This window comes from Cheilinus undulatus, linkage group 22 (assembly GCF_018320785.1).
Source record: "Cheilinus undulatus linkage group 22, ASM1832078v1, whole genome shotgun sequence".
Classification (NCBI taxonomy): Eukaryota; Metazoa; Chordata; class Actinopteri; order Labriformes; family Labridae; genus Cheilinus; species Cheilinus undulatus.
In genome coordinates this window covers 4737822-4763429 of record NC_054886.1, presented here as the reverse complement: position 1 = coordinate 4763429, position 25608 = coordinate 4737822, and the positions used below count along the sequence as shown (strand labels likewise).

Sequence of the window (25608 nt, the reverse complement as noted above, 5' to 3'; positions counted from 1 at the left end):
CTCGTCCCTGTTTCTGACTCTATCCACTGTCCTCTCTCTAATAAAGGCATGAAAAGCCCAAAACTAAATCTTAAAAAAAAAAAAAAAAACATTCACTGTACTGCTGGAAAAACATAAGAACCCTGGATTTAAGAACTAGCTGAACCTCCTTCGGCAGCAATAACCTCAATCAAGCATTTCCAGTACCTGGAGGAATTTTAGACCGTTCTTTCTTACAGAACTGCTTCAGCTCAGCCATATTCTTAGGCTGTTCAGTGTGAGCAGCTCTCTTGAGGTCATTCCACAGCATCTCTATTGGATTCAGGTCTGGACTCTGACTGGGCCGCTCCAAAAGGTGGATTCTCTTTTTTTGCTGTAGTAGATTTACTTCCATGTTTAGGGGTCCCTGTCCTGCTGAATCACCCAACTTCTTGTGAGCTCCAGCTGGAGGACAGCCACCCTGACATCATCCTGTAGGATACCTGGATAAACTTAGGAATTTGTTAGGGATGGGAATTGTTAAGATTTCATCAATATTGATGCCATTATCGATTCTTCTTATTGATTCGATTCTTTATCAATCCCCTTATCGATTCCTTCCTGTGAATTTTCTTTTTGGATTGCTAAAAATGTTTCAGAACATTTTTTCCCAAACTTTAAGTGTTTGGGAGGAGAACATCCTAAAATATACAAAACTAGAAAAGCACTCAGAGAGCACAGACCTCCACCATCAGCCCTATCTCCCAATAGTAAAGAATCCTTTAAAAACATTCCTGGATCCAGACGGTGATCCAGATCACTCCCAAAATCTAATCAGTTCTTCCTTATGCTATTTCTGCATTCCTGAATATTTCATCAAAATCCATCCATGACTTTTTGAGTTATGTTGCTAACAAACAAAAAAACAAACAAACAAACAAACAAACCCACATAACCTAACATAACCTCCTTGGCGGAGGTAGAAATCTCTTTTTTATGTTGGATATGTCTCAGTTAAAAGAAACTGGATCTTTAATCTGTGAACTTGAATTAGAATACAGTTTCGCTCAATACTGCTCATTTTCTTTAAAGAAAAAACCTTAAAATAAATATAAAACTAATCTCTGGATCCTAGATCTCCAGAGATATCAAAATAAATTGAACTCTTTTGCAAAATTAACAGTTCTTGGGCAAAAAGACGCATGTCATGCATTAGACATCACTGTTTGCCAGATGTTTCATTGCCGTGTGAGAGTCATTTTTGGAGAAATGAAGCAACGTTTTTAACCGCTGTAGTCTGTTTTTGTGACAGTTCACTAGAAATGTGTGGTAATACAGTAAAACTTTTTCCTCAGGGAATTAAAAAAGAGACGGTGTTGCTTTGATTACCATCATGAAGATGGGGCTGTGTGATGAGCACACATGAGTAGGACTTGAAAAACTGAACTACTGGCATGATGTCAGAGCAAATAATGAAAATATTAAAATGACTGTTTAGTGCCAACTGTAATGGACTGAAAATGAATATTTTGTTAGGCAGGTCTTTTTGATCACATATTGAAGCAAATTTTCAAGTCCTATATATCTCCTTGCCTGAGTGATTAAATTCATGAGCAGTGCATAAGAGTTACCAGCAAAAAACAGACAGGTAATAAGAAATACATTTTCAGGATATTGCAAAATTCGAACCCTGAACTTCATGATTGGAAGACCACGTCACTGCCACTCGGCCACTACAAAAAAACATCCACAATTAGCGTCATAATATGATTTAAATGTCAACAGTGGTCAGCGCCATTTAGCGTATCCATGCAAAACCGACAATCTTTCCCTTCCTCTGTTATTTATATAAATAAAAATGTTAAAGACCACTCTATCGATCTTATTGCTGTGATACGATTTTGGAGATAAGGAAGTCATTATTTTATTCACTCTTTCAATGAAAAGTCACGTGTGTATGACAGCCAATTGCGAGGCAGATTCTGAACCAAAATGAACTAAGTCCACAATTACAAATTGCTCTACATATTTGTAGATTAGTGCACGCATTTGTGGATCTTTGTACAAGTTTGCATAACTTTGCACACATTTGCAGATCTTTACACATTTGCAGATCTTTACACACATTTGCAGATCTTTACACGCATTTGTGGATTTGTGCACAGATCTTTGTACGCATTTGCAAATACTTTTGCCACAATAATAGCTCCATACCCCAAACAATAATACTCCCTCCACTGTACTTCACTGTGAGGATGATGTTCTCATGTTAGTATGCAGTACCCTTTTTATGGCATATGTAGTGCTGCCTGTTCTTCCCAAACAATTCAACCCTGCACTAAACATTTTCCCAGTAGCGCTGTGGTGGCCAGGGTGCTCCTCGGCAAACTACAGGCATCCAGTGATGTCTGTTTTGGAAAGCAGCAGCAGTGGCGTCCTGCCATGTTCAATCTTGAGCGTATGGTAGACCCACAGACAGAGATGTTGATTGTTTCAATAATTCCTTTAAGCCTTTAGCTGTTACTCTGGGGTTCTTGTTTTCTCTCTGAGCATTCTGCAGTGTGCATTTAGAGTCAGCCTGGCTTAGCACCCACTTCTAGGGAGAGTATGCATGGTATTGTGTCATCTCCATTTGTGGACAGGTTGTCTAACTGTGGACTAGTGAATCCCTAAAGTCTTTGAGATGACTCGGGAACCCCTTCCAGTCTTATGCAATTCAACAATTCTTGATCAAAAGTCTTCTGAGATCTCTTCTTTGCAGGGCATGGTTCACATCAGCAGATTCATCTCTTCACCTGGCTCAAGTCTTCTTTGATTGATTAGACTTCGGGTGTGCTAACTCCTGACTCCAATTAACTTTTTTTGGAGTCATTAGCCTAAGGGTTCACCTACTTTTTCCAGCAGCACAGTGAATGTTTAATGGCTGTGTTTAACAAAGGCTTTAAATATCATAATCTGTGTGGTATCAGGATAAGCACATTGTGTTTGTCTACTTGTGCACATCACATTCACGATCACATTTGATGGCCAGTTAATGCAGAAAACTTAAGAATTTCACAGGGTTCACGTACTTTTTCTTGCCACTGTATTGACGTTACCATGAAAAATTAATAAATGCCAGGCCTAAAAGTCAGAAAAAAAAGATTAACAATAAGAAAACACTACCTGTAAAGTTCTTATCATAAAATCAAATGATATGGATACCTTTTTGATACCGGGACAACAAAGTAGAAGTCCTCGTCTGACACTCATAAAACTGCCCCCTAGGCTTCCTACTGTTAATCACTATGGAGAGGTTGATGGTCTCAGTTGGATGCACTGATGAGGAGATAACTCTGGACTATGCTTCTATAGAGCCTCATCAGGGAAGAAAATCCAGATAGACCAAAAAATGCTGTTAAGATTCTCTGCCGTCTCTGAAGGCCTGGGGGCATGGAGGTGCTCAATATCGCAAATACCCAGTCCTGCAGACCTCCTAGCATCATCTAGCCAGAGTCTAGGCCAGTGATTTTCAATCTTTCATTGGCCAAGGCACACCTAAGATCAAGCCAAATTTTCAAGGCGCACCAAGACCATATCTTTATAAAATAGCCTCTTACATGTTACAGTAAATCAGGGTATAGTTTTAGTTCAGACAGGCCATGAAATCAAGCGCTGCCATATAACTGAGATCAGCTGATCGAATGAAAGTCCTCATCAGTTGAGGGTAAGCTGATGCACTCCAGGCATGCTATTCACAATTCGTACTCATGCTGCCATATCCAAAGTCTGTCTACGCTTTGCTACTCCCTGTGCAAGCTGCTTTTTTACAACCCTCCTCCACCCCAGCTTCTCCTTTATTCCACCTCTGACTTCATCAGTGTCATTCTGTTGTCATTTATGTCTGTTCTGCTCTGTTTTTGTTAATGTATAGTTAAAGTAATTACATATGGTTGTACAAATTCCTACGACACACCAAGACTTGGCTCAAGGCACACCATTGTGCCTCACCACACCATTTGAGAACCACTGGTCTAGAGGAGTCTAGTACTGAGCTCAGAGGCTAGCTGAGCCCCTTAGCATGCTTTTAATTGAAATAGTGATGTACTATCAGCTGGATAAACCTTGTAGGATGAGTGATGATGAGCTGTTCAAGAATGAGCCTTTTCTATGAAACGGCTCTTTAATGTTAGTCACTGTAGCTATGGTTGCTCCTGTTTGAGTCCAAGCTTCTTTTCCTCCATCCTTTGTCTAATCCATGTTTGAAAGGCCAAACTGGTACCAAAGGAAGAGCCGTTTGGGAGCCAAACAACCAGCTCTACTGAGCTGAACCTCATGATCTGGATCTCTAAAACGAGACTAGAGGTTGGCCATTCAGCTAAAAACAGCAGGATATAAATTCAAGTCCATATCCCTCAGCACTAATACTAGATCCTATTTTATTTCTTCTTTACTGGCTGCTTCATGTTTTCGATTGTGTCACACCCTACATTACTAAAGAACACACACAGTGACAGACTCGCTCCTCCCCATCATGATAACTGCTGTCACATTTCCAAGAAAGGACAGAGAAGAACTTCTATAGCTCTGAGACTAAATGAGGAAGCTGGACATATTTCAACACAACATTTCCTTCATTAGAAACTTGGTGCTAAATCTGAACTGTGCTGCTTACCATTCTTTAGAAGCAATCTCCTGAACGTGTTCCTGACAGGCTTGTTGTCCACGGTTCCATTAAGCAGAATGTTCATGGTTTGGGAGGTTGTCGCCTTCAGATAACAGTCAGTTTTGACATTGTCGTAGTATCTGTGCAATGAGCACTCTGTCAAAGGAGTTTCATCTCGTGATGACTCATCAAATAACCTAGAAAAGATGGGAGAAAAGGGTTATTTTAACAGTCACACTATTCCTAAATCACAAACTAGAAACTTGACTCAACACTGAAATAACAAAGCCCAATTTTGTCAACCCACACTGGGACAGTGGTTCCCAGCCTGGGGGGTTGCAGAAGATCTCAGGGAGGGGGGACGCAGTACCCTGTCTGATCTGACTTGTCAAAATTAGATGTACACATGTATTTTTTTTAATTGTGATTATAAAAAAAAATATATAACAGCAATAGGGCCACACTAAAAGGTATGTAAAAAATGATGTAAAAAAAACTAAGACAATCAATTAATTCTGAGCATAAAAGACAAAATTGTAGAGGGAAAAATTTCAATTTCACATCTATAGATGAAATTTAACCCGTTTTTTAAAGGTGTTATGACTGTGAGTCATATGTATTGTATTGTTTTGTTGTTGCATATTGTGTAGAGGAGTGTGTTTTCTTCCTCCTGTCTCTCGCTCTCTGCTCCTCCACCTTAAGCTTTGCTGCAGGTGTGGCACGTCCCGATTGGCGAAAGCGCGCACCAGCCAATTATTGGAGGAGTGATGTGGCGTCACCGGCTGCTACTGGCGGAGGCTGATAGCCACTAATTCAAAAGAAGACAGCGGGAGCGGAGACGCTGACCCTCGTTCCTGACAGCCAACCTCTGTTACACAGCGTTCATTGTGTTGATCAACTGTGATTTTGTAATTTGTTAAAAAAAATTTAAAACTTATAGCAGTCCCGGTAGGTAGGGGAGTGTAGCTTTTTGGGGTAACCGTTTTCTCCTGTTTTTTGGTTAGGGAGCCAGTTTAGGTTTGTATAAATTTCCTTTGTTAAGATTAGGTAAGTGTTTTTGATTTTTGAGAGTGTTTTTGTAATTTTTCTTTGCTACATCTCCCTGAGGTAACTTGTTGAAAGTAAAAAGAAAAAGAAATCATTAAATTTTATTTTGTGGACTGCAAACTCGTTTCCTGACCCCTTTTGTGTAAATTCATCTTGGAAGTGAGGAAGGAGAGGTTCAACCTTTATGTTACGTCTAGTATCCCCTAGGCTGGGCGTAACAAAGGATTTTTATTTTAAATTCATAATAAAACTCCTACTGTATTTATTGTTTGTTTTAAAAAATCTTCAAAGCTGCATCAGGTCACATGACCATCTCTGATTTTAACCAAAACTAATCACTAGAAAACTGTCCCAGCCTTTATTTCCTGTATTAGTGTTTACTTTTGTTCCATAATTTATGGTGGATTTGATATTACATACAAAATCTATTTAACTGCTACATGAATTTATTTATGTTCATTTATGTTCTAGAGCAGGGGTGTCACTCACGGCCCGACAGCAGGAGTTATCCAGCCCGGATGTTTGGGCAAAAAGGAAAAAAAAAAGTAAAAATATATTAGTTTTCAATATTTACTTACTTCTGTGTTTAAATTCAAATTTTTACTCATTTATCATGATCTATCTGTAATCATAGCAAAGAATAGTGAAGTTAAATATGGTACATTGAACTCTCTTTAGAGCAGGGAGGAACATCTGAAAAAGATGCACAGCAGCGCAGCCGCAGCATCACCTCAGCTCCACAAACACACTGTTCAAAAAGAGATGCTGAAACAGACTGCATGATTTTTAAGACTGAAGGAGAAGGATTTCTGTTGGATTTTATTCAAGATGAAGAACTTAACCACTGTGCACAGCTGTTCTTTGCTCTCTCACAGGGTCCAGTCCCGTCCGCACTTCTGACCAGTTTCTTTCATGTCGGGCCTAATAAATGTCAGAGGTTTTCGCCAAGTAAAACAAAGCTTCTTCTCCTGAGGAGGATTAAAACAGCTATGGTGGTAAAGATTAGACTATAACTGTACAGATTAGACTATAGCACCATGGTATAGATAATTGATGGGAAACCCAGAATTATACGTCAGTAACTGATGTCTTTTAATACCAAATTATTCAACTGATGTCCAGTGTTTGTGAACAGGGCCAGTATCAGCTGGGAACAATGTCAAACCAATGCCAATGACAGCCACCATAGCCAACACAAAACATGTTAATTTTTCAGGAAAATCTGTTTCTTAGGTAAGAAGTGTGGCGTTGGCTGTTTGAAAACTGGTGAAACTGGCTCCTTTCTCCCCCACTCTCTCTTCCCAATTTCTGACTCTATCCACTGTCCTTCTCTCTAAATAAAGGCATAAAAAGCCCAAAAATATATCTAAAAACAGTCCACCATAGACAGGGCAGAAATGTTATTTTGTTTTGAAACTCACTGAAATCAGTTTGTTCCATCTAAAGCCTAATTTTTTGGGGTGACAGATGGATGATATTTGTGACAGTTGTAACTTTATATGTATTCTTTAATAAACTTTAGGTCAATGACCATTTAAGCTGAACTAATCTCTCTTTGTCCTTCTGCCAATAAAAGAACAGCGCAATAAACTAACAATGTATTAAAACACTTTTTTCTTTAAATAAACTTGATATCTTGTTTATTTTCAGGTGTATTTTATGAGTATGGGATGAACATTTTGTTCAATGACTATGACCCCCAAAGTCGTATCTGTCCTGAGTCACATTGGACGCTTGTGTAAAGTTTGAAGAAAAAAATCTCAAAGGTTTTTTAAAGACAAATTTACAAGAATCCTGTAAACATAATGCAGCCTTGGCTATTGGCAAAAGCATGAAAGCCTTTAAAAAAAACGTTGTGTAAAAACAGACTGACACTGAGCAACTAATCCTGAGGAATGTGGTCTGAATGGAGCCCTTGCTAATTGTCCCTGCATGATTCCAGTCTGTCTGCTACATGACAAAGCTAAAGCTAACTACTGTAAACAGCATCGGGAAGTACTGTCTAAAAAAATTACTGGAATACCATGCATAATGGAGCTCTATGTAAGATTTTTGCTTTAAATCTTCCCACTTTTGAGTATATAATGGTGCGCACTTTATCCCGATGTGAAGAATGAGGCTCTTTATGTCTTCCTTGTTTGCATGTATAAGCCTGTGGAGTCATTTCTCTGTGAGGAACTTGGGCCGAATTTTCCGCAAAATCTCAACGGAAGTGACGTCGGGTACTATGTAATGCTCGCACCTCGTTGCTCTGTTTATACCTGACAATGGCGTGTTGAATGGAGAAGGCTGCTTCCGCGAGTAAACGACCGTCTAGCTCAGCCCAAAAACCCACACAAACTCCTCGAAAACATAAAAAAACTAAGACAGTTTTATCTGCTGAAGCCCGTCAAGCTTAAAGAGAGTGTTACCGACGCAGAGGGAAATGGAGGATAAATATCGATGGATCATTTGAGAAATAGATGGAGCTACGCTCGGCGCACAGGATAAATACCGATCCAGAGATGGCCGTCTTTCTGTGGAAAAGGTAAAGCATCACTCTGGACCATGAAATACAGTGTAGTGTTTTATGCTGTATAAACCATAAGCTACATCAAGTTAGCTTGCTTACAAAGATGCTATCCAAACAACGAGAATGTCACGTTACTCATTTAGTGTTTTTCGGATAATATTTCACCTTCTTCTTGCTTCCTGGCACTGGACTCAACTTACTGAGTTTATGTTTTGATACTTAGTTTGTAAAATATCTTCAACACATAGGGCTCTAATTTCATGGCGCAGCGCAAGGTGGCGCAGGGTGGCAGAGCGTGGCGCACCCCGCACAGTGGTAATTTCGTCTGGCACACCACCGTGCGCAGCCAATTTGGCAATTTGGTAGACCGGGCTGCGCCGAGATGGGTGTGGCGGCGCACCAGGGGGAGGTGTCGAGGGATTCAGCTTGGCGCAGTGACAATTTCGTGCCAAAACACTGCACGGAAGGTGCACTGAAAGCCTGCCAGCTCCAACCTGGTCTATTCTCGGCGCAGGCAAAGCACGCCTGGTGTAGTGGTAATTTGGCTGACAGGCGTGCAGTGCGCACACATCACCAAAACCTCACATGCAGGTTTCCAGAGTGTCAGGCACATTTCAATGCAATAAACAACCACAGCAACCACTATTTAATGTAAACATCCGAACCAGCATATACATTTGTATCTATATAAATTGTCCCGTCACATCTGATGTCAGATCAAAGATGTTTGTCACGCGTTATTGAAACTCAACCTGATGGCAGCTGGGAGTGATAAAAACTAGCGAGTTCACATCTCTCAGCCAACCACAAACAGCCACGGCATCCGATACGGAGTATATATTCGGCTTCTCTCATCTCATGAACTTCAAAAGAAAAGAAAAAAGAGAGAGATGCTCGCTGAATAAATGTAAGTCAGTCGGTGTCTTAAGGATTTACCTGTGATTGCCCATATTTCTCTGTTTTAATCTTTATTCTTAACGTGATCTAAAAAGATGGAGTACATTATTGCAAGGAGGATGAGGAGGAGATACCGGGAGAGAAAATATCACCAAAGGTTCTCCTATTTGGCGATGACAGAGCAAAAATGCAGGTGGATCACAAGCATGATGCCTGGATTAGCCTGCTGCTGTGTTTAATGTAATTAAACACACTTGCGCCGGTGGGAAGGACAGAGGCATGGGTGTGCCGCGCCGCGCCGGACTGCGCCGTGCACGAAAATTGCAAAATGCCCTGGACACACCCCATTGACGTGGCGTAGGCGTGGTGCAGGGCAGGTGCACCGCGCCTGTGCCTGGTCTCCGAAAATAGAGCCCATAATGTCAGCTATCTGATATCTGTGGTCGAGGCACCATTATCAGAGCTAAGCACCGTTAGCCCTGTCGCTTCTGCTCTAAAACACATCACACATTACACACGTAAAAAGACAATTAAATTGGTCAGTGCTGCACTAAGTCGCTAAGTTGTTCATTCATAGAAATGGTCGCGAAAATATCATCCTTTTTTAATAGCCTTTGTGCCATGTCTGCACTAGAGGTCCAAATATGCTTTATTCATTTTCATTTTTAGTTGGTGGAACTTTTAAGTATTACTTCACTTACCTCCTCTGTATAAACGATGCCGGTAAATCACCTTGGTCTACGTGTGTATCAGCTGATACACCGGAGGCTAGTTCATGAGCAAGGAGCGTGCTGTCGTGGACAAGCAACACAATATTGTTGTAGTTTGCCTAAGTGCTGGCGTTGTCGCTACACTGATATTTTTCTAAATCTTGCATAGAGCCCCTTTAATGGTGTGTTTTTTTCATGACTCAGAGAGAACTATGGCTCTGGCAATCTGTTTCCTGATGTCTGAGAGCACAAATGTTATGGCTGTGGCCGTATTTTTTTGTATCTCTGTGTTTTGTAGTTTGTTCTGTTCTTTTGTGTAGGAGTGAGTGCTCTGTTGCTGTGTGGATCTTTGTCTTGTTTCATGTGAGAGTGAGTCTTCTGTTCATCCCATGTGTTCGTGAGTGTGTGGTCTGTCGTGTGAGTGGATCTTTGTTGTCTACAGGTGGTGATGCGTAATTGGTCGCTAGGGTGGCGGGAAAGAGACGCAGCGCTGATTGGTTCTCCACTCTTTAAAATATGGCGGCCTGCAACTGACGAGGAGCCCGACTGACAGCAGCATCCTCTTGTTTGCTCCAAGCCTCCAAAACCTTAGTGTTAACTGTGTTTCTTTGCATTTCAGAATAGTTTAGCAGTAGCTTTGATTGTGTTTTGTATTCTTAGTTAGTTCCTTCCGGTAGCTGTGTTATTTTTTTGGATAAATTTTACTTTTGAGTGCTAGATCGCCTCCTTAGTTTGAATCCAGTCTTTTGTTTGAATTTATAGCCTATTGAGTGGCCTGTTTAATTTAAAATATTGTAAATAAATGTTGTAACACTTCTTTAATAATAATAATAATAATAATAATAAGTTTATTTTTATAGCATCTTTAAAGAACAGCGAGGTCACAAAGTGCTTTACAAAAAGGTAAAAGAAACACAAGCAATTAATGCAAAGGTACAGTAAGAGAATACACAGTACACAAAACTGATTAAGCAAAGGCCAGACCAAACAAGTAGGTCTTAAGTTGCTTTTTAAAAGAATCAACTGTTTCTGCTGATCTTAAACTCAATGGAAGTGAGTTCCAAAGAGTTGGAGCAATGACCTTGAATGCACAGTCACCTTTAGTTTTTAGTCTGGAGTGTGGAACAACCAGCAGACCCTGATCAGAGGACCGAAGAGTCCTGCCGGGATTGTAAGGTTTTAAGAGCTCCATAATATAAGCTGGTGCCTGACCATGCAGGGCTTTAAAAGTAAACACAAGAATCTTAAAATGTATTCTGAAGTGTATGGGAAGCCAGTGGAGAGAATACAGAATTGGTGTGTGACCTTTTTGAAGACTTGGTAAGTAGTCTGGCTGCAGCGTTTTGTACTAATTGTAGATGATTTATAGATGTTTTACTAAGACAGGTGAAAAGTGAGTTACAGTAGTCTAAACGGGAGGAAATGAAAGTGTGAATAAACATCTCCATCTGAGCTGTAGAAACAATGTGTCTGAGTTGTGCAATATTTCTTAGTTGGGAAAAAACAAGAACGGACCAGATTATTGACATGTTGATCTAGAGATAGAGAGTGGCTAAATGAAACACCGAGATTACGAAGAACAGGTTTTACATAAGTAGACAGGGTACCAAGTTCCTCCAAAATCCCTGGCACTAAACCATCTGGGGCCGAGACAAGGACCTCTGTTTTGTCAGCATTTAGCTGTAGATAATTGTCTGACATCCAGTCTTTAATGGCACTCAAACAACTGAGTAAAACCGACACTTTAGTGTAATTTTGAGGTGTAAAAGATATATGAAGCTGGATGTCATCTGCATAACAATGATAAGATATGTCTTTAAAACTGTTGATTAAGTGGCTGAGTGGGAGCAGGCACAAGGAAAATAATGTTGGGCCAAGGACCGAACCTTGGAGAACTCCACAGACCAGGGGGGAATTTGAAGAGCTGTGGTTGTTAACAGTGACTTTAGATTCTGACTGTTAGTTTGGGGACTGGGAAGAAACATTTACTTTTTCTACTTATATTATGTTAGGTACCTTCCCCCTAGACGGGTGCGTAACAACAAAACTTAAAATGTTTAATAAACAAACAAATACACATACTGGTAATAAAACCGAAGGTCCTGAGTGTTATTGGCCTTGTTCCAGGTGCACTTGGTCAGCTGTGAAGACTTGAGGGTGCACGTAAAATTTTCTACCAGGTCTGGAAAGAGCAGAGAGACAAACAGAAAACTTTAACCGTATTTCTTCTTCAAATATAAAGGGTTTATAAACAGAGTGTTGGTGTGTAGAGTAACCTGTACAGGTACCTGGGTAAGAGGTGGTGACTAAAACCCAATCACTCTTCTCCTGACCACAGAGAGTTCTGACAGACAGATTTAGTTTTCCTCCCTCCATCACTCTGAATCTTCTCCAGAAAAGGGTTTTGACCTCATTCTGCAACACATAAAGGCATTGATATTAATTTAACAGTCACATAATATTCAGAACAATAATGGCTGCCAAACAGGACCATTTTTAGACATCTAATTGTGTACCGTAACAGTTAAATAGAATGTTTGTAATGTAATTATTCTGTAATTCAAAATCAGTTTTAGTCTGTATTGATAATGAGAAGCAGCTCTTGCCAATTTCTTAATTTTGAAATCGAATCAAGTCAAAGACATGTATTTTTTCTTTGGATCGTGGCATGATGCGTTTCTTTTTGAGATCTTGTCGCCTACTTCACTTTGTCTGACAGCTTTTATTTGACTGATTTCTTCATTCAACCAATCTGGCGGTAATCAGGCCTGGGTGTGGCCAGTGAAATTGAACTCAGCTTTCCAAGAACTGTGGTCAATCACAGTTAACACATCTAAAACATTAAAGTGTGATAAATGTGCAAAAACATCAGGAATCAGAAAGGAGGCAAATACTTTTTCACAGCACTGTAAATCGTTGCCTCTTACTTATTGTTCGCTTGAAGCTAGCAGTTGTGCCTTCCCATTGGTGCTATTGATGCCTTTGAATCTCTTGCAGAGCATTTTCTGTGAGCTTGGAACTTTTGTGACTATTGGGGACTTTAATGATTAAATCCACACCAGAAAACCCAATATTGAAAATCTTTTTATCATATTGTTTACGCTTAATGAGGGTCTGTTGACCAATGGCAGGCTGTTTTGTAATCATGTTGTGCTGCCTGAACAGAGCATAATGGAGAGATAGAGAGTCTGTGAGGCAGGCCCCTGTGTTATTGTTATTTTGATATTTAGCAGTAAAACTCAATAATCAGCAGAAAAACAACTATAGGGTCACAGAGATGCTGTACATTATGATTCTACTGGTTAAGCCATGTTCTGAGTCAAATATAGGTCTAAAATAATTTGTTAGTCTGCACAGTCAGTCCAAAAAGTTCACACTGATCAGTAATTGGTATTGGCCGATACCCAACACCTTGGTATCGGAAAGGAAAAAGTATTGGAACATCTCTGCAGAGATGCAAACAAGTCATTTTTTGCAAGTCCAAGTCAAGTCTCAAGTCTTTGGCCACAAGTCCAAGTCAAGTCTCAAGTCTTTGGCCACGAGTCCAAGTCAAGTCTCAAGTCTTTGGTCACAAGTCCAAGTCAAGTCTCAAGTCTTTGGTCACGAGTCCAAGTCAAGTCTCAAGTCTCCGATGGTTGAACTGAGCATTCTATGATCTGCCTCTGACGTCCAGTCTGATTAGACCACTGCATTTTCTATCTGAGGAATTTAAATCCTGTACTGTGTTATCACCATCACTAGGGTGGGGTAGTGTATTATCACCATCACTAGGGTGGGGTAGTGTATTATCACCATCACTAGGGTGGGGTATATTGTATTATCACCATCACTAGGGTGGGGTATTGTATTATCACCATCACTAGGGTGGGGTATTGTATTATCACCATCACTAGGGTGGGGTATTGTATTATCACCATCAGTAGGCTGGGGTAGTGTATTATCACCATCAGTAGGCTGGGGTATTGTATTATCACCATCACTAGGGTGGGGTAGTGTATTATCACCATCAGTAGGCTGGGGTAGTGTATTATCACCATCACTAGGGTGGGGTATTGTATTATCACCATCAGTAGGGTGGGGTATTGTATTATCACCATCACTAGGGTGGGGTAGTGTATTATCACCATCACTAGGGTGGGGTATTGTATTATCACCATCAGTAGGGTGGGGTATTGTATTATCACCATCAGTAGGCTGGGGTAGTGTATTATCACCATCAGTAGGCTGGGGTAGTGTATTATCACCATCAGTAGGCTGGGCTAGTGTATTTTCACCATCAGTAGGGTAGGTTGTGGCCAGCTTGCAGTGGTTTGCGCATTTGTACACTTACATATAAACAGGGCTTGACAATAACTTTTTTTTCACACCAGCCAATGTGACTAATGGGTACTAGCCACTCAGTGTTTCACTAGCCACAGTTCTGTTGGGAATGTATGTGCTATATGTACCTCTGCTATAAGATCCCTCATCAACATGGTGAATATCAGCTCTCCTCTTAATAAAGCTCCTCTCTGTGTACATATGAAACACTACAAAGACATGAGTCAGACTTTACTGATAGAGACAGACACTGAAACACTAGAGATGAGATGTTCTTGTTATTTGTCAGACATATTTCTTTAATGGTAATAATTTAATACTAACACACAAACACCAACTGTTTATGAACTGTTTATTCTGAAAAAAAATAAAAACTCATTCAGCATTTCTAATTCTCACTCAGACAGATCTTCAACAGAGTATGCTGAGTATTTCTCCCTCAATTCTCCTTAAGAAACATATGTTATCATTTATGGTTCTTTATAAGGCTAAAATCAAGCTAAATTTCACTTTATTCTGATGAAATCTCCTGGACTCCTTAGTTATGATTTATCTGTTACAGCCTTGTATCTGTCTCTGTTTCTTGCTGCCTCCATTAACTGTATTTAAAGTTTTAATGTTCCTATCGTCTTTTAGGTCCGTTCATTATCAATAAGCGACAATGCAGAGATTCCAATATTAATTTGTTCCCCATAAACATATGATATTAAGGAAATATTAACCAAATCATATTGTAACAGTGTGCACACCCATGGCTCGACACAGAGACACACAGCTGGAACCGGAGCTGAGCGCACACACAAACAGCGTGGACGCTGATCTTCCATGGTCAGAGGAGCTTTAATGCAGGAGAAAAGAGTTTAGGTATTCTGAAACTTTTGCCCTCAACAGACTGAAGTCTGCAGTCTACCAACATGTTAGCGTGCGTTTCAGAGTAGGTGTGTGCGTGAGCGTCGCGGTTGTGTGTCATATGCAGCATGAACGAAGATGAGGAAGAGGGGAGAACAGTCGCTGGTGCTGTGTAAAAGGCGCACGAACCGTCAAACGTAAGGGGAGGAAAGGGGCAAAAAATAACTGGGGGACAAGAGATCATGATGGAAAAATTTAAAAAACGAAGATTGTGCACAAGTCCTAAATGGACGACATCCTCATCTTTTCCCACACCCTGGAAGAACACAAGCAACATGTCCGCCTGGTACTTCAAAGGTTGCTGGAGAACCGTCTTTACGTCAAGCCTGAGAAATGGGAGTTTCACTCCACCTCTGTGAGTTTCCCGGGTTACATCATCGCCGAGGAAAGGGGCAAAAAATAACTGGGGGACAAGAGATCATGATGGAAAAATAAAAAAAAAAACAAAGACTGTGCATGAGTCGCAAATCACGAGTCCGAGTCAAGTCTCAAGTCTTTTGCGCACGAGTCCAAGTCAAGTCTCAAGTCACTGATGTGTGCAACTTAAGTGCGACTAGAGTCCAAGTCGCGAACTCTAGTGCCCATCTCTGTATCTCTGTATATAATACTCACCCTGATTTCTGCTGATTCCACTTCATAGCGGCAGTTTTCCACTGAATGTGGAGGTGATGTCCAGTTCAACTGAGGCTGAAAATCACTATACCAGGACAGGGACAAGTTCTGTGGTGGTTGGATTTTTCCTAAGGTAAATAAAGAGAAAAGAAACACAGAGGTGATGAAAATATTCAATTTGCCTGAGGATCTGTATGTTTAAACACATGCCATTAAACCAACAAATGAATGAGAAAGTTAAAAGACTTACAGAACAAGTACTGTATTCTCCTGCCTACATTAAAAGGGTCCAGCTTTATAAGAAGTTGGATCCTTTGTTGTCTTTTCTTGGCAATCACTCTGCGTTGACATCAAATTTTAGCTGTGAGCCGAAAACAGTTCCCAAGTATTTGTAGGATTCTGTGTAGGATTCATTTGTACAACCTGTCTCGCCCCAAGAGAGAAGCTATGGAGAGGTATATTAAAGACTCCCTGGCCTCAGGTCTCATCCGTCCCTCCTCTTCGCCCCTTGGTGCGGGATTCTTTTTTGTGAAGAAAAAAGACTCCTCACTTCGCCCCTGCATAGACTTTCGTGGCCTTAATGAGATCACCATTAAGAACAAGTACCCACTTCCCCTCATCGATCCCTCCACTGAACCCCTCTGCTCTGCTACTACCTTCACTAAACTGGACCTCCGGAATGCATACCACCTCGTCAGGATTGAGGAGGGAGATGAGAGGAAAACCGCCTTTACCACTCCCCTTGGTCACTTCGAGTATCTGGTCATGCCTTTTGGACTCACCAACGCGCCTGCTGTTTTCCAGGCCCTCATTAATGACGTTTTACGAGATATGCTCAACTGGTCTCCTCACGAACCATCAAACATAAGGGGAGGAAAGGGGCAAAAAATAACTGGAGGACAAGAGATCATGATGGAAAAATTTAAAAAACGAAGATTGTGCACAAGTCCTCAATGGACAACATCCTCATCTTTTCCCACACCCTGGAAGAACACAAGCAACATGTCCGCCTGGTACTTCAAAAGTTGCTGGAGAACCGTCTTTACGTCAAGCCTGAGAAATGGGAGTTTCACTCCACCTCTGTGAGTTTCCCGGGTTACATCATCGCCGAGGGACAGCTTAAACCTGACTCATCCAAAATCCAGGCTGTTTCAGAGTGGCCCACCCCTACCACTCGTAAAGAACTCCAGCGGTTCCTAGGATTCGCAAACTTTTACAGGAGGTTCATTAAGGACTACAGTAAGGTAGCTGCACCCCTCATACGCCTAACCTCTACTAGCTCCCCCTTTCGGTGGTCTCCTGAGGCTGCAGCTTCGTTTGGTCATCTGAAGGACCTCTTCACTAAAGCACCTGTGCTAAAGCATCCTGACCCGGCTCTACAATTTATTGTGGAGGTGGATGCCTCTGATTCGGGGGTGGGGGCTGTGGTCTCCCAGAAGGACCCTAGGACCCAAAGGTTACATCCATGCGCCTCCTTTTCCTGCCATCAGTGCAGAAAGTAACTACGACGTGGGAAATAGAGAGTTGCTAGCAGTGGTTTGGGCTTTGCAGGAGTGGAGGCACTGGCTCGAGGGTTCACAACATCCCTTTTTAATATGGACTGATCACAAGAACTTGGCTTATCTGCACTCTGTTCGTCACCTGAACCCTCGTCAAGCCCGGTGGGCTTTATTCCTCAGCAGGTTTAACTTCACCCTCACCTATCACCCTGGTTCCCGCAACACTAAACCTGATGCCCTATCCCGTATTCAATCCCCTGCTTCGGATTTCAGCGAATCAGACCTCATCCTCATCCATCCCCCCTCATGCGTCATCGGAGCTGCCTCATGGGAGATTGAGGCCATCGTCAAGGAGGCTCAAAAACTACAGCCTGACCCTGGCTCTAGACCCCCAATAGGATCTTCGTCCCGGACACTGCTCGTTCCCAAGTGCTCCAGTGGGGGCACTTGTCTAAACTCACCTGTCATCCCGGCATCCTATGTACCCACTAGTTCATCCAGAAAAGTTTCTGGTGGCCCGGAATGTCACATCACGTCTGTCAGTTCGTTGCTGCTTGCTCTGTCTGTGCCCGAGAAAAATCATCCCATCAACCCCCTGCTGGTCTGTTGCATCCTCTACCCATCTCGAGCCGACCCTGGTCCGTTATTGCCTTGGACTTCGTTACTGGATTACCTCCCTCTGAAGGTAACACAGTCATACTCACCATTATTGACAGATTCTCCAATTTTGTGCACTATGTCCCACTAACCAAGCTCCCCTCTGCTCTTGAGACTGCTGTCCTCCTCATCAATCATGTTTTCAAGCCCCACGGAATTCCCTGTGACATCGTGTCTGATCGTGGACCCCAGTTCTCCTCTCAAGTCTGGCAGGAGTTTCGCAAGCCTATGGGTGCAACAGTCAGTCTCTTCTCGGGGCATCATCCTCAAACCAACGGCCAGACAGAGCGGGCCAACCAGAAGGCTGCGCTGAGGTGTGTCGCAGCTCATCATCCAGCCTCCTGGAGCACCAACCTACCATGGATTGTATACGCGCATAACTCACTCACCTGCTCAGCCATAGGTATGTCACCATTCATGTGTTGTAACGGCTTTCAACCCCCCCTTGTTCCCCGAGCAGGAACATTACGAGGCTGTCCCCTCTGTGGCTGAGCACCTGCGGAGAATGAAGGAGGTCTGGAGGAGTGCCCGAGCCGCGCTCACGCGCATGGCGGAGAAAAATAAGCACCTTGCTGATGAACATCGCTCTCAGGCTCCTGAATATCACCCTGGTCAGATGGTCTGGCTCTCCTCACGCGACCTACCCTTAGAAGTCGACTCACGTAAGCTATCCCCTCGTTTTGTTGGCCCTTTCAAAATTGAGAAAATCATTAACCCCTTTGCAGTGAGACTCACGTTCTACGTGAGTAGATTCTATGAAGATTCACCCCACCTTCCACGTCTCCCTGCTGAAGCCCTCCGACCTGAGCCCCTCCACCCCCTCAGATCATTGACGATCACCCTGCATTCACAGTTTCCAGGATTTTGGTCGTTCGACCCCGTGGTAAGGGTTTCCAGTTTTTGGTCGACTGAGAAGGATATGGACCTGAGGAGAGGTCATGGATTTCGAGGAGGCTCATCCTGGACGAGAGCCTCATTCAGGACTTCTATGCCGCACACCCGGACAAACCTGGATGGATGCCAGTAGCCATCTGTTGAGAGGGGGGCACTGCGGTGGTTTTTGGTTTTATTTTGATAATTTCTGGTTCCTGTTCGCTGTTTCCCTGCTCTAACTTCACTCTGCTCCCTCTGAGGCTCGTCTCCTCCTCCCAGCGCTGAGGCTGATTACCCACACCTGACTCCACTCCAATCAATTAGTATTGTCTGCTCCACGCCGTTGGTACAAGGTCTCCTCATTCACTCACTCACGAGTATTTGAGTAATTTCTAGTGTTAACTTGGGGATCGTTGACTAACATGTTTGTTCTCTGTTTTTTGTCCAGTGCCTCACTCTCTGCATCACGTCAGCCTCAAACCCAGCGCACTCTCTCTCCTGGAACCCTCACAAGCACGGACCCGAGCACCCTACCCCCCTCCCTCCTGCACAATCGCTCTGTTCATCAATAAAACTGTTAAAACTTCATCAGTCTGGGTCAAATTCTGGGTTCAAACTCCACCACACATAACAGGATTCTACAATTTCCACCTCCATGCCATGAATAAAGTTAGCTGCAGGTTTGCTTTGATTTTTGCCAAAATGTACTACCAGTTCTTTCGTCTTAGACACGTTCAAGTCAAGACCATTTTTATCACACCAGGACGGAAAGGCAGAGAAAGCATCGCTATTTCTTGAGTGTGAACCCTCTAGAAGAGACAGAAGAGCAGTATCATCAGAGAACTTTATTATATAATTGTTCTCTATGACAGACCTGCAGCTGTCTGTGTATAAGATGAAGAGTAGGGGTGATCTCATCTCATGTATTTTCCAACAAAAACAAAGCAATGAGTCATTCTAAACTACAGCCCGACCGATATGGGATTTTTGGAGCTGATGCCGATACTGACATTGGGGGCATGACCACAGATGTGGACGTGTGAATTAACAGTTGCATTAATCTTTATTTATTTCACAAAGATGCAACTTATACTATAGTCTTATATTGTGGCTATGTACCATATTAGACAGGAAAATGATAAATGGAGAGCCATACTTACATAGTTGTGGCAAATATGCACATAGAATATGTTTACAATGTGTTTCTTGATAACCCTGAGGAAGGCCACAAGCTTAAATGCGCCTGTTTTATAAAGCTGTTCTCTAAAGATCTACTATTAGTGAAACTTTCTGTCTCCACACTGTTAGAATATGTCACAGGAAAGATAACCACTGTATGAATGCTTTTCTGGTTTGTGCTCTTCAAAGTAAAAGCCCGGTTTAGCATTTCTATAGAGAAACTCCATTCACTTGTACAGAATGCTTTTATTTTTAATAGTTACCGACAAACTTCCATGAACACTCAATCAAATCGCTTTTAGCGGAGTTTATTGAGGTAAAACTTATGAAGAAGGACAGGGCTTTGAAAGCAGGGAGATGCGGCTGACATGCAGAAAACTTGCGCCCTGTGTGAAAGCCGCCCCGGCAGGAACCGGAGCTGGCACATGTGGCACACCCAAGCAGCAAAACAAGCCGAGTGAGTCCGACTGCAGCAGGGACTAGGCTGCCTGTGAGTGCCTAAGGATGGGGAGGGACCCACAACAGCAGCTGCTGCTCACTGAGAAGAGCAACAACGATACGTGCTTTCACATCAGAGTCTCCAAAGCTCTCCAGTAACAAGTGGCTAGATTTGTTGCTAGTCGCTTTTTTTGAAAGAGTTGCTAGAGGGGTCTAAAAACTCTCTAAATATAGCAACAAAGTCACTAAGTTGGCAACACTGCGTGGGGGAAAGCTGCAGCTGAACTCTGAGTTTGAGAGGGAGGGGCCAGGCTCGGGCTGAGTTCAACAGGGACACACACTGAGCGACAGGAGCAGAGACAAAATCCCCGTGCAGAAAAAAAGTTAATATATCGGCTTCATATTGGCCAATGTTGATTAATCTGTGATGCGCTATAATCGGCCCGATTAATCGGCCCGCTGATAAATTGGTCGGGCTCTATTCTAAACTATAACCACCACAATATTAGTTTAAACTGAACAATTTTGAAAAAAAAAATCAAATTTTGATGATTTTGACTCATTTTGCAAATTGGATATGAACTGTTGTATTAAAGGGAAGGATAATCTTATCTTATTGTCATATTTAAAAAGAAAAACATTTTAAAATTTTTGTACACTATTCTAAAAATATGCCACTAGAATTACTGCATGATGTGTAATGCATAACGTTTCTGCTGCAATAAAGTTTTAAACCGGTATTTTGACTCAAATTTAAGGTAAAAGAAATATTGCACTTTCTGCGATTTGAAAATTGCAGCAGGCCATATTGCCATTTAATCTAATTTGTAATTAATTGCCCAGCCCTAGTCCATAATATCATCCAAAGATCCAAAGAATCGGGAGAAATCTCTGTGTGGAAGGCACAAGGTCAGCATTGGATACCCTTGATCTTCTGGCCCTCAGGCACCTCTGCATTATAAAACAGGCATGATTCTGTACTAGAAATCACTGAAAGGACTCAGGAACTTTACCTGAAATCACTGTCTGTCAACACAGTTGGCCGTGACATCCACAAATGCAATTTAAAGCTTAAAAAATGTGAAACTTAAAAAAACAAATAAGTATCTCATGGCCTTCAATGCCTTTGAAAAACTTTGTCACATGGGCTAACAAAATTTCACTGAGTGTCCTAAAATGATACTAACTTACTAACTTATTCGAATGTTATCTCGTGCTCTCTTTTATACAATAAGATCAACAGTCATCTCTGAAACCCCTACTGCAGCTCCAGCTGAGCCCACTCTCTGGAGGGCATCAGGTTAACATGTTTTTCTTGATTCATTTTTCTCTCCTACATCTGTGTCTGTTTTCTTTTGTCTGTTTGCGATATCTTTTCTAATTTGTTTAATTTTTGCTCACTGATTGCTGCACAGCTGTCGTTCAGTCCTCTCTCACACTTTTGTATGTTTTGCATGTAACTTTTTAATAATAATACAGAAATTATGTTTTGCCAGTTTCAGCAAACTAAATTTGAATCATCATGAATGTGTGAGGTAAAACAGGATTTTATATTGTGTTGTAGATGTTTTTCTCCAAAGACGAGTCGTGTAAATCCTCAAAAACCTCTCTCCCTGCTCTCTGACACACTGCATAAAGGCTAGACTGTGAACAATACTGTATGTAGGGCGGGTTATTATAAAATCATTAAATATTCTCACCATTCTGGCTCTTCCTGTCATTTATGGCTTTTTCCTTTCTACCTCAAATGCACCCTCACTGGGTTAACTGGATATAATGGTTTTATAACAGAAGATCCAGAGCAGCATGACAGGGCTGTAGATGATATATTGAGTTTTTAAGATATATTCATATATATTCAAAATAATCTGACATACATAAATAGAGAATTGTCATTTTATTGATCTTATTTCATTTTCTGAAGCTTTTTATTTAAACTCCTGGTTTAAGCTGTTTGATTGTCATTTTTTATGTGCATGCTGACATTGTAATAAAAGTGCCCATACAACATTTGAAATTAGACTTTTTTTTATAAATCCTTTTAGAGCAAAACAAAACATGACATTGTAGACAAGTGGTGGGTAACTGGCAGACTGGGGCCACATGCACCCCCCTCTTCACTCAACCTGATCCTCAAGTTAACTTCAAAAACCAAGAATTTATAAAAAATATAATAATCAGGAAAACATGATAAAGCCTGCCATGAAAAACATGAAACAGAGAAATATTTCCATTATTATCTTTGATGATCAGTGTGTGTTAGCAAGAAAATAGAGATTTAACTGGCTCTAAGTGCTGCTGTAAACATCTTTTATAAATTATTCTCATGCATTTGTCTGAAAAACAAGATACTGAAGTAAAACACTAAAATAACATTAACTCACTGCAATATAAAAACAGTTTCAATTGGCTTACATTCTGTCCTGTGCTGAGAACATTAAGCATTACTATTTGCATCGGCATCATAAAAGTTGTATATTTGTTTTTTCTTTTGTTCTCGGGCCATGTTTTAATCTACAAAACTAAGAAAAAACTAATTAATAGTTAGTTATAGTTATGTCTGTATTATCTTACCTGCTAGGCATTCGACAACCAGAAAAAGGCAGCATAAAAACACCAAGTCCACACTTTTAAACATCCTCTTTTTAGAAAAAAAAAAATGCTCCAGAACCGTTCAAAAAAGTCAAACGTCGTCCTTTGTCCCTTCTCGCTCTCGGTTGGTTTCTTGGCTCGTTTTCACGGCGTAAAATAGGATATAGACAACTCTTCATGTAGGACTTTCACTTCAGTTTTCAATTCCTACTTACTCTAGCAGAGACTGGAGCATCTGGGGCATCCGGCGGAGAGCTCTTCTAACTGGCAGGACTCACGTCACGCGCTCACGAACGCACGCACGCAAGCGCAGACAGTTCAGTTCCCAGGGAGGGTTCTCCAGGAAATGTAGTGATTTGAAACTTTAGGTTAAAAGTACCATCATTGAATTAAAAAATAAAGACTTTCGCGAGAGCAGTTTGAGAGCTGATTTCCTTTTTTCCTGAATGGGCAGGAAAGAAAAAGGGAATTTCCCTAAGACAGCCTGGCTGTAGACATCCATAGACGCATGCGCATTTGAACATCCATAATTGCGTGCGAACTAAGGTAGATAGCTGTGACTTGATAAGACAACAATTTCTTACAAATCCATGACGGCAAAGACAGACAGAGACAGCAGTGGCACCGCCCCCTCTGTTTCTTTATTCTCGTGAAAGCACAATGGCACAAAGTACCAGTAAACACAACAGAGGAGCGACAACATTTCCCCTGAAGCTGAAGGAAAGAAGTTTTAAGGAGAAAGAGTGTGACTAATGGTGATATGGCATTTTGGATCAGGGTATTGGTGTATGAGAAAGCAGACTAAAGTTGAGAACAAAATGTCAGGTTAGACATCTTTGTATCGCTGTCCTGTGACTTAAAACCCGAGTAAGAAGTTTCTTCATGTAAAAAAAAAAAGCAGAACATCTGACTGGCACCTTTGCCAGTCCAAATAATATTCTAACTGATAAAAAATGTCAACTTTTACATGCACTAATAATTCATTAATGGGAGAAAAGAGGCAGACTCAACCTCGAGGGCCTCACCCATTGTTTTTAAGCCACACTTTTGGGATTTAGTTATGAGAGTGGTTCTGAAGTGGCGAACTGAGACCAAAGAGCGGGTCCCCGAGCTCTTGTGTTTCCCAAAAGTTGGCCTGGGAAAAAATGTGGCAAAAAGTCAATAGCCTGTGAAAACCCTGAACAGACACACAGTGCTATGAAACAGTATTTGCCCCCTTCATGATTTCTTGTTTTTTTGCATATCTGTCACACTTACATGTTTCAGATCCTCAAAATATTTAGTATTAGACAAAGATAACCCAGACCTACCTGTTCCTGTTCAAAAAAGTAATAACCCCCTTAATCTAATAACTGGTTGTTCCACCCTTGGTGGCAACAACTGCAAGCAAGCATTTGCAATAACCGCTAGAGTCTTTCACATCACCGTGGAGGAATTTTGGCTCACTCTTATGTGCAGAATTGTTTTAATTCAGCCACATTGGAGGGTTTTCGAGCATGAACAGCCCGTTTAAGGACATGCCACAGCATCTCAATCAGATCGACGCTTGGATTTTGATGAGGCCACTCCGAAACCCTCATCTGGTTTATTTTTAAGCCAGCGAACCATGGTGAGAGCCATTATCCACAAATGGGGAAAAATTGGAACAGCTGTGAACCTTCCCAGGATTGGCCGGTCTACCAAATTTACTCCAGAAGCACAATGATGACTCATCCGGGAGGTCACAGAAGAATCCAGAACCAGAAGGTTTTGGAGTGGTCAAGTTAAAGCCTGGACATAAAATGAATTGAGATGCTGTTGCATGGCCCTAATCAGGCTGTTCGTGCTGGAAACTCTACAATGTGGCTGAATTAAAACAATTCTGCAAAAGAAGAGTGGGCAAACATTCCTCCACAGTGATGTGAAAGACTCAAAACCCTTGCTTGCCACTTTTACTTACTTTGTCACACAGGACCAGGTAGGGTTGGATGGCTTTTTTCCCTTAATAAACAAAATAATTGTTTAAATATTGAAGTTTATATTTACTAAGGGTAGCTCTGTCCGATATTAAAATTTGATGATCCGAATTATTTAAGTGGTCGGCTCCATCCACATGGAGACAAAAATGATATTGCTGTTTTATTTTGAAAAAGTTTTCTGTAAAGACGGAATCGTTTCAGGAAATATCCATGTAAGCATGGAACCACTGAAAACAACTGAGAACGCTGTAGTGCATATGCCAAACCTGTACATACGTACGTGGTGTTGTATTGCTGCCACGGAAATGCACCAAAGAGAGAAGATGATCACAGAAAACTGACACAAACTTTCTTCTAGTTGCCCTTCTGGTTGTTCTCCACATTGGATTTGAGAACAAATGGTGTATGCATTTCCCGGTGGTGGTAAAGGAGCATCAGATTTTGCTATAAAAGCCATAACAAGCTCAGTAGCTTCTGCATCACGAACACAACCCTGTAATCCGGCATTGTTGTTTGGGCCGGACCTGCGCAAGTGTCTTAAGAGAGCTATGCTATGTGTGACGTAATCCTTTCAAGACAGATGCAGCTGGCCATCCACACGGAGACGAAACGGTAGTCGTTTACGGATTCGTGCACTCTGGGACCCGTTTTCAAAAAGTATCGTTTACAGTCACCCAAAACGCCGTTTCCGTGTGGATGAAATGCGGATATGACAAAAAATTTTGCGTATACTCCTGAATTCGTCTCCATGTGGACGGGGCCTTAAATTTAAAAAAAAATGAAAAAACTCTCAGTTCTACCC

The 25608-nt window shown here is 41.6% G+C and overlaps 1 protein-coding gene across 1 annotated transcript in view; it reads right to left on the bottom strand.

Moving 5' to 3' along the window:
• Positions 1-23284, bottom strand: part of LOC121504779 (interleukin-13 receptor subunit alpha-1-like) — a 30669-nt gene extending 7385 nt beyond the window's left edge. The window contains exons 1-5 of the mRNA XM_041779842.1: positions 22831-23284; positions 15611-15738; positions 12058-12184; positions 11852-11951; positions 4613-4800 (exon numbers count right to left, since the gene is read on the bottom strand). Coding sequence (XP_041635776.1) covers positions 4613-4800; positions 11852-11951; positions 12058-12184; positions 15611-15738; positions 22831-22894 — 607 coding nt within the window. The 5' untranslated portion in view covers positions 22895-23284. The remainder of the gene's footprint in view (positions 1-4612; positions 4801-11851; positions 11952-12057; positions 12185-15610; positions 15739-22830) is intronic.
• Between the last annotated feature and the right edge of the window lie 2324 nt (positions 23285-25608).